Source organism: Polypterus senegalus, chromosome 4 (genome assembly GCF_016835505.1).
Source record: "Polypterus senegalus isolate Bchr_013 chromosome 4, ASM1683550v1, whole genome shotgun sequence".
Lineage (NCBI taxonomy): Eukaryota > Metazoa > Chordata > Cladistia > Polypteriformes > Polypteridae > Polypterus > Polypterus senegalus.
Genome location: NC_053157.1, coordinates 90,063,416 through 90,075,191, shown reverse-complemented (window position 1 = coordinate 90,075,191; position 11,776 = coordinate 90,063,416). Strand labels below are relative to the sequence as shown.

At 38.5% G+C, this 11,776-nt stretch overlaps 1 protein-coding gene across 4 annotated transcripts in view; it reads right to left on the bottom strand.

Annotated features, from left to right (window-relative positions):
- Window positions 1-259: 259 nt before the first annotated feature.
- irf2 (interferon regulatory factor 2) overlaps window positions 260-11,776 on the bottom strand; it is a 121,344-nt gene continuing 109,827 nt past the window's right edge. For all 4 annotated transcript variants that reach the window (XM_039751026.1, XM_039751022.1, XM_039751024.1 and 1 more), the window contains 2 exons: window positions 11,574-11,617; window positions 260-2,274 (listed from right to left, as the gene is read on the bottom strand). In XM_039751026.1, the coding sequence (XP_039606960.1) occupies window positions 1,960-2,274; window positions 11,574-11,617 (359 nt within the window). In that variant the 3' untranslated portion in view covers window positions 260-1,959. The remainder of the gene's footprint in view (window positions 2,275-11,573; window positions 11,618-11,776) is intronic.

The following is an 11,776-nucleotide window of genomic DNA, read 5'->3' as shown; positions in this document are numbered from 1 at the left end:
AGGCCAGAGTCTTCCTCTAGCAGTTACAGCCCCTGCAATGAAAGCGGGAAAGAAAGAGCAGATCCTTCTCCCAGATTTTTAATGCAAAGCTACTTGTTTCCTTTTCTTGACTTCTGTTATTTTAATCAAGTTTGTGTATTGTACATTTTCTTCTACTGTCAGGCACTTCCTTGTTAGGTTAAAAATACTTAAACTCCTCCAAGCAAAGCTGAGTCATTTAAGTGGGTAAAGAAGATGGTTACATCCAGGGATGCATTGCTTAGTTTTACAGTGCAATAACTTGTCTTTATTTTTTTGCTTTCAATGATACATTCAATATATTAAAAAGATGTGTACACATTAAACTTTTCACGTGTTGTTCTCTTTGAATGCTATTGCCCCTTAATGACATCATTCTAATATTGCAATGCATACAACAAAAAATGTTTCTTATAGAAATAGTATTTAAAATATTAAGGTGATATATTCTTTCACATGATCTTTGTGATCACTGATAGCTGCGACAGGAACTGGAACACCCAACTTAATAAAGATAAGCTTGTTTCCTTATTAGTTACCCACTTTTGGCATCTGCTGCAGAGCACTTGGTCACAGAAGTTTATACGTATAAAAATAATAATTAAAAAAAAAATCATATCTTGCTCAAGTCATTAGTTCACTCATACCAATCTTTATTTCCAAAAGATGGCTAACTAACCTGATGACTGACAATTCACCAGTCATGAACAAAATAAACATCTCTTCTTCGGTTTTGTATACAGTATTTTCTTGTCCTGCTCATATTTCCGTCACACTGCTACAGGATGGTCTGTTAAGGCACACAGCAGAAAGCAAAGGCTGATCTATTGATTGTGCTTTGTCACTCTCGAGCAACCATTTTGAGCTGCAAGAAACGCTACTCCATGGGTAATTAGAGCTGTAATCAAACACTTTAATTAAGCTTTGCATATTTATTGATCCACAGGATTAATAGCAATATATATATACTGTATATATATATTTCATATTCTATATATATATCATTTAGAAGGTCATACCAACTGTACACTATTACAAAAATCAGAAAAGAAATGTGCCACTTAATTTCAGTAAAATGTCTAATTATGAATTAAAATCAAACACACTTTTTGGTAGAAAAGATAAAACCTTTACATAAGATTCACCCTGAATAAAGTATTCCCTTTAATAAAAAAGGACAAAATAAAACTATAAAGGCTTGCAGTAAAGATTAGAAGTAGCTGATGTCATCACATTTTTTCATATTAGTTTTACATACTTTTTAAAAAAAATTTTTTTTTTTTTTACAATCCTGCTTTTTGTTTTTAAGAAACCAAAAAAAAAAAAAACAGTTAAAACCAACGCAGTTTTGAGCATTACACAGCAGTCTCCTCCACAGAAACTTTTACTTACTCAAGGCTCCAAACGTCCAAACGTCGTAGGATGAGTTGTGGAAGTGCCTATGGTGCCATATGCTGTAGAAGTGCTTTCAATAAGGTGCTGAAGCCAGCTGCAATTATACCAGGATCACACTATGTACATATTCACAACATTTTCTCTTGGTATACCAATAATTCACAGTGTCTTCCTTAATTCAGAGACATTCCCTTTCTTACAACAACGCACATTACATGATCAATGTGGAAACCTTCAAATATATGTCATCCTTTTGGTAAAAATATGACAACAGTCTTCACTTTTAAGACTGTCTAATAAAATAAAACATGAACTGCAGTAGATTTCAGTGGCATTCCCATGTCAGATGTGCTATCCTGAGCTCTAGAAAGTAATTGAATCAGGCAGCCAGGTTATCAGGACCTGTGTACTTTGATAAAAAGAAAACAACACCATTGATCAGGCAACCTAGGAAGGCTTTTGTCTCTCACCATCCAAAAATGGCACTGCCTGAATGAGAGCTGATCAGATAGTTTTCCTGAAGCAACAAAGAAAGAAAGAACTGGCTCAGCAAGTTTTTACCCTGGATTTGGAAATGTCTGATGTCTTCATAATGACGCTGGCCCTTGTCTCGTGGCCTGGTCGGTTCACTGAAGAGCTGAGTGCAGCCTGCTGGGGGATTGTTTCTGAAAGGGCTGTCCATGGAGTGGAGCTGTAGGCAATCAAGGGAGACTCTTCTCGGCTACTGATCACTTTAAAATTGGTCTTTCCAGTTGTCACAAAGGTGGCCATGCTCGGCAACTGGCATGTGCTGCTGATAATTCCTTTGTTGTTTAAGAAAGGCTTCCCTTCCACTCCACCAGTCTGCCATATTCGGATACCCTATGGAATTTAAGTAAACAAATTAGTAAAGAAAGGAGCATGTTCTTCAATATGAAAATGACTCAAAAAGCTGCAATATATTCATTAAAATTACCAGTATTAAATGAATGCAGAGTTATATTAAGGTGTGGGTTTACTATTTATTAAGCTATCTTCTTTTTTTTTTTAAATAACGGTGGCATATTCTCAATACCCAGCAACAGTTCAGTTAGATTCCACTGTGAAGTAAGCCACAAGAGGTGGCCCTGTGTTGGAGGAAATTACTCCGAGCTTCAGACATCATTCTGTGGCGAATGAGAACAGTATTAAAAACAAAAACAAATCTTTGCTCTGAAACAAGTACATTATATACAGTATATAGTAGTTGAACCCTTTGGAAATAGACTTGTACATAAATGAGGCTATCTTTAAAATGATGCCATTTAAAAGCAGCATCTGCTTATGTGAAACATGGCTAGCAAAAACATCTCAGAAGAACTGTTGATCTGCATAAAGCTGGAGAAGGTTACAAAGTAATTTCAGAGTTTAGATATTCCTCATTCTGGAGATAAACCGTGTATATATGGAGATGATTTAGTACTATGGCTACTTCCCAAGATGTGGGCACCCAGCCAAGTTGACTCAAAAGGCACAATACAAAATGCTCAAGAACATAAAACAAGAACCCTACAGTAACAGCTGAAGGCTTGAAGGAATCATTGGAACATGTCAACATTTCTGTTCATGAATCTACCATACCCAAAACATTGAACAGGCATGGAGTCCATGGCAAGACACCAAGGCACAAGTCACTGCTCTTCATTAAGGAAAAAAAAAAAAGAAAAATCACTGCAAACATAACGCTTGCCAAAGACCATCTTGACCCTCCCACAATGTTATTGGGAAATTGTTTCGTTGACTGAAGAGACTAAAGCTAAATTGTATGAGAAAAATATACTGAAGTATATACAGTAATCCCTTCTCGATCGCGGGGGTTGCGTTCCAGAACCCCCCGCGATAGATGAAAATCCTCGAAGTAGAAACCATATGTTTGTATGGTTATTTTTATGTATTTTAAGCCCTTATAAACTCTCCCACACTGTTAACAGTATTAGAGCCCTCTAGACATGAAATAACACCCTTTAGTCAAAAGTTTAAACTGTCCTCCATGACAAGACAGAGATGACAGTTCTTTCTCACAATTAAAAGAATGTAAATATATCTTCTCTTCAAAGGAGCGCCGTCAGGAGCAGAGAATGTCAGAGAGAGCGAGCGAGAGTAAAGCAAACAATCAAAAAATCAATACGTGCTTTTAAGTATGCCGAAGCACCGCGATAAAGCGGCATTTTTTAGAGGAGCTTCCATATCTTCTAAGCAAACAGCCTCTGTGCAAACAGCCCCTCTGCTCACACCCCCTCCGTCAGGCGCAGAGAATGTCAGAGAGGATGAGAGAGACAGAGAAAAGAAAACAATCAAGCACCGCGCGGGAAGCATATCTTATATCATTGAAGAGTTTTAGTTAATATGTAATACATGCTCTGATTGGGTAGCTTCTAAGCCATCCGCCAATAGCGTCCCTTGTATGAAATCAACTGGGCAAACAAACTGAGGAAGCATGTACCATAAAATAAAAAAGACCCATTGTCCGCAGAAATCCGCGAACCAGGGAAAAATCTGTGATATATATTTAGATATGATGACATTTAAAATCCGCGATAGAGTGAAGCCGCGAAAGTCGAAGCACGATGTTGCGAGGGTCTGCATACCAACGTGAAAACATCATACCAATGGTGAAGTACAGTGGAAGAAGCATCATGATTCAGGGCTGCTATGCTGACTTGGGGCCTGGACAGCTTGCCATCAGTAGGGGGAAAAAGAATTCCAAAATTTATCAAAGAATCTTACAGGATAATATCAGGGTGGTTGTCCACCAGCTCATGCTCAGTAGAAGCTGGGTGATACAGCACAACACTGACATTAAAACATCAAAATAAATCTACTACAGAATGTCTACAAAAAAAGACAATCATCTCCAACAGTGGCCCAGTCAGAGCTCAGGCTAACCTAATAGTGATGCTGTGGAATTATCTCATGAGAGTTGTTTGAACCAGACATTCTAAGAGTATAGTTGAGCTGAAGTAGTCCTGTAACCAAGAACAGTACAAAATTCTTTCTGAATGTCATGCAGGTCTGATATGCAGCTACCAAAAGTGCTGCCAAAGGAGGTGTGACCGGATATAAAATCCAAGGGTTTGCTTACTTTTTCAATGGCATATTGTGAATGTTTGATGGTTGTGTACAATAAAAACATGAAAAGTTAATTGCTTGCATGTTATTAGCTTAAGCATATTGACTTTATCTAAACGTGTGGCTTAAATGAAGATCAGATCACATTTTATGACCAATTAAGTCAGAAAACCAGGTGTCACACATGTGTGGATGGGAGGAGGGAGGGGGGGTGTGGGCCATGTACGCTAACGCTCTTTCTGAGTTCTCTACAGGTCTTTCCCGGGAAATCCCACCAGGAGCCGACACCTCGAAGAGGTACACTTCCCTTCCGGTTCCGGCACCGAGGACGATGTCACTTCCGGTTCCGGCACAGAGGACGACATCACTTCCGCCCTCCGTCCTATAAAGCCTCCTGCCTTTGCTCTGGCAGGCAGCTCTGTTTTGGACTCTGTAAACTTGACTGTGATGAATCGGTTACTTTTGCAGCCAGGAAACCGGATTAAATGGGTGGCTGCCCCAAACCTTGCCATGCCTCATGTCTCTTCTTCTTACACAGGTCATTTAAAAAGGGTTCACAAACCTTTTCTTGTCACTGTATACAGTATATACGAGTCCACAATATTCCTGTAATGTACAAGCTTGTCTTCATGCAAACCTGGAATTTTTATGGCGCAAACAGTACTACATCATGATAAGGACATTTAACGTTAGTTTTCAGTTTCTCTTAAATGTAAAACCAGTGGATAATAAAAATGTGATACTAACTATTAAATAACGTGAGATTTTGTTTTTAAGACTCTTTAAATAATTGTACTGTATACTAAGATACCTAAAGCTATGTTTTTTTTCTTCTAAAATTTGTATAAAATGCAACCTGACAATTGAACCCAGGAGTCTGCAGCTTAGTGGTTGGCAAACTTCAGCATGCAAATAATAGAGGTGCAGGTGGTGAAGTAGTAACGCTGCAAGGAGATCATGGGTTCACGTATTGGTTCATCCCTACTTAGAGAGCTCTTTGAGTAGTGAGAAAAACACTATATAAAATTGTAAAGAATTCTTCTTCTTATTATTATTCCATCATTTGACATAAAAACACCAATATTTCAATCACTCATTTTCTAATAATTATCTACAACAACCTTAAGCCTAAAATTAAAAAATGAAAAAAATTTGATTGCCTCTAATTATTATCAAAAGTGTTCATGTAGCTGTACAAGACACAGCTGCCTGCAGTATTTTTACATTCATAACTACTGCTTCACTGTCTGACAGAGGGAGTGGAAACTTTGCTGCTGAAAGTCAATTCAGATATATAGTGCATGTATAAAAGTACACAATAACTAAAAATATTGAATACAATACAAGGTGCTGTAGTGTTGTGGATTTTAAATTTTATATTTGATTTTTTGCCCACACAAACAAAAAAAAAAACTTGATTTTACAAGAACATTTAACATTAAAGCATCTTCATTTCCTGAATTGTACCAGTAATCAATTACTGTAACATCTGTGTGAACAAGCAGAAGCTCAGAAAATGGCTAAGATGCCTCAGCTGTATTGATTTCTTTATAACCTGCCAACAGATGGGCACCTGGGACAAGGAATTGCCAAACTGTAGGACATATCAAAGAGTTTGAGTGAGCATATCGACAGCCAGCCAATCAAATGTGTGTAACATCACGTGTTCTAGAATCCCATGTGGATTTTTAAAATAAATATAGCTTGTCCAAGAGACAGAGACAGTGCAACTTCAGGAGAGGGTGACAGCGACATCAGAAGAGGCTGAGGGACGTGTGACTGTTATCATCTGATCTTCAGCTAAAGCATTTCATGAACATCGATTGCTGGGTCAAAAGCTGCCCTAGGACATTTATCTTTAACATCTCTAACTTTTCGTAAGCTTTTTGTATAGACTAAATATATCCAGACATTGCAATCTATATTTACTTTTATTCTTTTCTCTACTGGTATTATTGTTCTTTAATAAATACCAAGTTGCTTTTAACTTTCTATACTTTGTCTGTATATCTTGAGTGATAAGGTAAATATTTAGAGCACATGTAAGGAAGTGCCATATGATCTGAATTGTGAGGTTTTCTTGGGCTGATGATGAGAGCCCAATCCAACAGTAAACAGTGCTTTAAAGTAAGACAGAAATGGTTGATAAATGGCCTACAGCTAAGGATGTTGAATGTTTAAATATATTCTTGGAGACCAAAGTAACATTTAGGTCCGAGATATATCTAAGACATTGATTATTGTTAGTGCCCATGATAAATAATTTCTTGAAGTACTACGGAATGATGGACTGTGCATGCGTTATTCATATGGCACTTGTGTGGGTTAAAGTGTTAGAGAATAATGGGCTGTGTATACGTCATTCATACGGAACTTTTGTGGTTAGGGCCTGTGCGTATGTGAACTCTGTTAATCTTAAAATGCAAGAATAGATCAACCCAGTAATGAACCTGGTAATTTCACATACCCCAGGAGAAAGTAAGTAAGGGGAAGAATACCACGATAATGCAGATGCAGTGCATGATAAGGCATACTTGTATGCTTTTAAAATACAAGGTTGTGTAAGTAGCATACACTTATTAGCAGTTTTAATTCTCTACATCTTACCTGTTAGCCAAAATAATTTTTACTAAAACATTTCATTCCATAAATTGTTACAAATGTGGTGCAAATGTGATTACATTTAAACAATTGTTCTTTTGTATCTGCATTAGTGTTGGATCTGTACTAAAATTTTGATTTCAGTACAATAATCTTTTTCAGGAGGCGATTCTCCTGTGAAGTCTCAATTGCCTCAAAACAATAAGGGGAGGATCCCCCCTATGATGTTCAAATTGCATCAAAGTGTGCAGTCTGATTTCATGAACTCTGCGAAAGACTTTTTCCACAACTGCAATAGCAATTGTCAAGAGAACTGTGGGAAGGGGGTGTGTCGTGTGGGCAGAGGATTGAGAGGAAAGCTGGTGATTATTCCCGGTATACTGGTGCAGTACTATTTTAAAATTTGGGATTTTCGCGACTCTTCCAGTAGCAGTACTGTGCATTTCTAATCTTCAAATTATTTTCCTGTATAAAAAGTTTTTATTATTTGACTGTTAGAGCAGATTTTACAATAGCAGGGTTATATAGTTGGCATCAACTGCACTATTCTTGTCTCGGTTTCTCTTATTTTTGATGACAATAAACAGCCAGCAACTCTTGAAAAATTAAGCAGTGGGATTTCAAGTAAATAAGATGATGTATAATGCATTTTCAAATCCTCAGACTCACGTCTACATCAGGTGAAACAGAGAATGGGAGTGAGCAGTGTGAAGATGTCTGCTCTTCACACCAAAGGAATCCTGTTACCAAGATGTATCAATAAAGAACACACAAAGTGCACAAACTATATCTGAAGGAGTCCTGAAGAAAAAGCCATTCAAGTCAGGTGTGCTTCAAAAGACCATCTCAATTTCTAATGATGATTTGTGACTTATATCAGGACTTTAGGAATCCTGGAAGGAAAAATATGTTTATTCGGTTTTGGATATATATATATATATACTGTATATCTAATATACAGGTCTGCAGTGGGCTGGTGGCCTGCCCGGGGTTTGTTTAATGCCTTGTGCCCTATGTTGCCTGGGATTGGCTCCAGCAGACCCCCGTGTTCTTTAGTTAGGATATAGCGGGTTGGATAATGGATGGATAATATACAGGTAGTCCCCAGGTTACGGACATCCGACCTACGACTAATGAACGGGAACGCAACTGCGACGCATGCGCCTCAATAACTGCCGCTCCGTCATCTTCGGCCTGGGGACACTGCAAGCGGTGGCTGGACGGAGGATGGAGGGGGGCAATTTCGCTGCTTGCGCAGTGTAGTGTCCCTCGGGCAGCTCCTGGCGGCAAGCGATTTCACTGCCCACCCACCACAAATGGCTGCTCCGTTCGTTCTTGGTGGGCGGCTGGTAATGCTGCAAGCGGTGACCCAGTTGTGGCTGAATGGAGGTCATTGAGGGTGAACGGGGCGGCGGGGGTTAGCACTGTAGTGTGCCTCGGATGGCTGCCTGTTGAATGGGGGCAGTGGTGGGTGATTCACTACCTGCATTTGGCCGCACCATCTTGGTTAGCAGACGCTGCAGGCAGCATACTGTAGTGGAGGTGACTGCGAGTTGGGCTGGTGATGAACCGCCCCTCCCCGCCCTCATTCATTCTCAATAGCAAGCCTGCTTGTACTGTTACGCACATAGCAGGAAGTTGTCTCTTGTCAGTACATCAGACGTGTTGACGACGGGTGCCTTCCTGCTGTGATAGTGTGTACAGTGCTGTGCAGAAGAGCTCATCTTAACCTTTTGTCTTCACCTTTCAAGAATGTCTCTGAAACACAAATCTAATGCAGATGCTGGTGATACAGTAAAGAAGAGAAAAACCATCACCATTGAAAATAAAGTAGAAATAATAAAAAGGTCAGAGAGAGGTGAAACTTCATCATTCATTGGCAGAGCACATGGTTACAGTCGGTCAACAACAGCATTTATTAAAATAATGTACCTGTTCTGACTTACATGCAAATTCAACTTAAGTACAAACCTACAGTCCCTATCTCGTACGTAACCCGGGGACTGCCTGTACTTGGATTTAGGCTCATTCACTTTAGAATAGCTTTCTTTGTATTTTATTTATAAATACGTGTTACTCTTTTGAGCTAGGGGTGGCACTGCTGTTTGGGTTGATTTATTGCAGTGTGTTTGTACTTTTTTGCTATTTAATTATTAACTTACATATTTCACTGTTAAAGGACTGTGATTTGTTGTTTTATTTAGTCAGCATGTTGTGAGTGCTCTGTGGTCTTGATTACATTCAGGTTTACTGTCAGTTTTCATCTAATTTTCATTTAGCATGTATTTCCCGTACACTGAAGAGATCTATGCTATAGTAAACTTCCAAAAGATTCCTGGAACTGAGGCTCACTACATTACAACATAATAAAAAAACTAAAAAAGAAAAACACATGTTGTAGTTAAAATGTTTTCCAGTAAGTGAACAAAGCCCATATATTTGTATTTCTCTCACCAAGTGATCTCTCTCTTAAAAAAAAAAAAAATAATAGAAAAGTAAACCCTAGTTTAACTTAATCGCTATTAAAAAATGTAATCTTGTGAAATGTTACCTTCAAGAAGTTGCCTTTTCTCCAGTCTGGACAGCACATATACCTCACTGGTTTACACTTCCATTAATTCATCCATTTTCAAGGTCAACTAAGTAATTTGAAGAGACATTGGGAGCCTGAACTTTTCCTAACATTATAGTGCACAAGGGAGGAATGACCTCTTACAGGACTAAACTCCCATGTGTTTGTTTTGATGGAGAAAAGCTCAAAGAAAAGACATACAGACATGTGAAAAATATACAAATTTCACAAAATTTTGAACCTGCAGTAGGTCTCTGGAGGCTCAGGCAGCAGAACTAACCACTGCACCACCATGTCACCCTGGATTAAAATGCATCTACCCGTGACTGATATTGTAATACAGAGTCCTATAGTCAATTCCCAATGAGTTTGCCGATCGCATGGATTTTTTCTAGATGCTCAAGTTAACTCCTTCATCTGAAAGACATGCAGATAAATCTAATGACTCCGACTCTAAACTGACCCTGTATCAACCTGTATTGATGCATATGCATGTGTAAGTGTATCCTACAATGGACTGCTGTCCAGTCCAGGGTCAGTTCTTGCCCCGTGATAAATGTTATCCTGCCAGGCTTCAGTGCACTGTGAACTAATAAGGCAATAAGTATACAGTGGTGCCTTGTTCTTAGAACGACTCTAACTTTGAAAATTTCAGAGTTCAAACGCTTAATTCTGGAGTTTGAATGATACTTCTCTGGTCAAACTGCGTGCACAGTGAAAAAATGCGGCAACTGATGGCGGTTACACAGCAAGCGTGAACGTTAGTTCAAGTCCTCTCTCACTCTCGCTGTGAAAGCATCTCTTATGTTTCTTGTGTTTTCAGTGCTTTTTTCCCCCCACTTTATTTTTGGTGAGTTAGGTTATATTTAACCATGGCATCCACATTGGACATGAACACTCCTCACTAAGGTACAGTAAATGCAATTTTCATTTCATTATACAGTATTTACATCCATCCATCCATCCATTTTCTAACCCACTGAACACAGGGTCACGGGGGTCTGCTGGAGCCAATCCCAGCCAACACTGGGCACAAGGCAGGAACCAATCCTGGGCAGGGTGCCAACCCACTGCAGGACACACACACACAAACACACCAAGCACACACTAGGGCCAATTTAGAATCGCCAATCCACCTAACCAGCATGTCTTTGGACTGTGGGAGGAAACCCACGCAGACACGGGGAGAGCATGCAAACTCCACGCAGGGAGGACCCAGGAAGCGAACCCGGGTCTCCTAACTGCGAGGCAGCAGTGCTACCACTGCGCCACCGTGCCGCCCCAGTATTTTCATATTTTATTTATTGTTTTAATTTATTATTTAGGGCATTTAATTGTGTTATTTTTACCTCAAATTATGTGTATTTGCTGTTTAAGATTATTGAAATGGGTATTGTTCAGGGTCTGGAAACGGATTAAATAACCTTCCATTATTTCTAATGGGGAAAACTGATTCAGACTTCAAATAATTCAGAGTTCAAACAGCCTCCTGAAATGAATTAGATTCGAAGTACGAGGTACCACTGTATTTGAAAAATAGATTAATTTATTTTTGTGCAATTATTTACTACACATACCAATAAACACAGCGAATGCAACAGGAATAAGTTGTAACTGTATAACAAATGCAGTGTAAAAGGTGCATTATAATAACAACATCTAGTTTAGGAGGTATATTTTCATAAAACGTTCCACAAACATTGTCTAACTAGATATCAGAGCTTATTTAATCATACAAATTAGTGTCTATTTAAGAAACCATAAAGAAACCACTACACAACATCATAATAGACTTTTCTTTGGTAATTTACATCCAGACATAATAAGCAATAAATGGTACATGGATATATAGATGAAGATTGATGAGATACAAATAAAATCAATACAGATGAATACTCACTTCTTTAGTGTCTTCATCACTGTGTACACTGTCAGTTTCACTTTCTTTATAAAATAAAAGAAAAAACAGAAGTCAATAGCTCAATTATGACAGACACTGCAAATAAAAAAAAAAGTTAAAAGAAACATTGTTTTAGTTAATCTGATGTAATCAGATGCATTGCAGCCATTGTAACTTTCATTACCCTAAAATTCCAACATTTA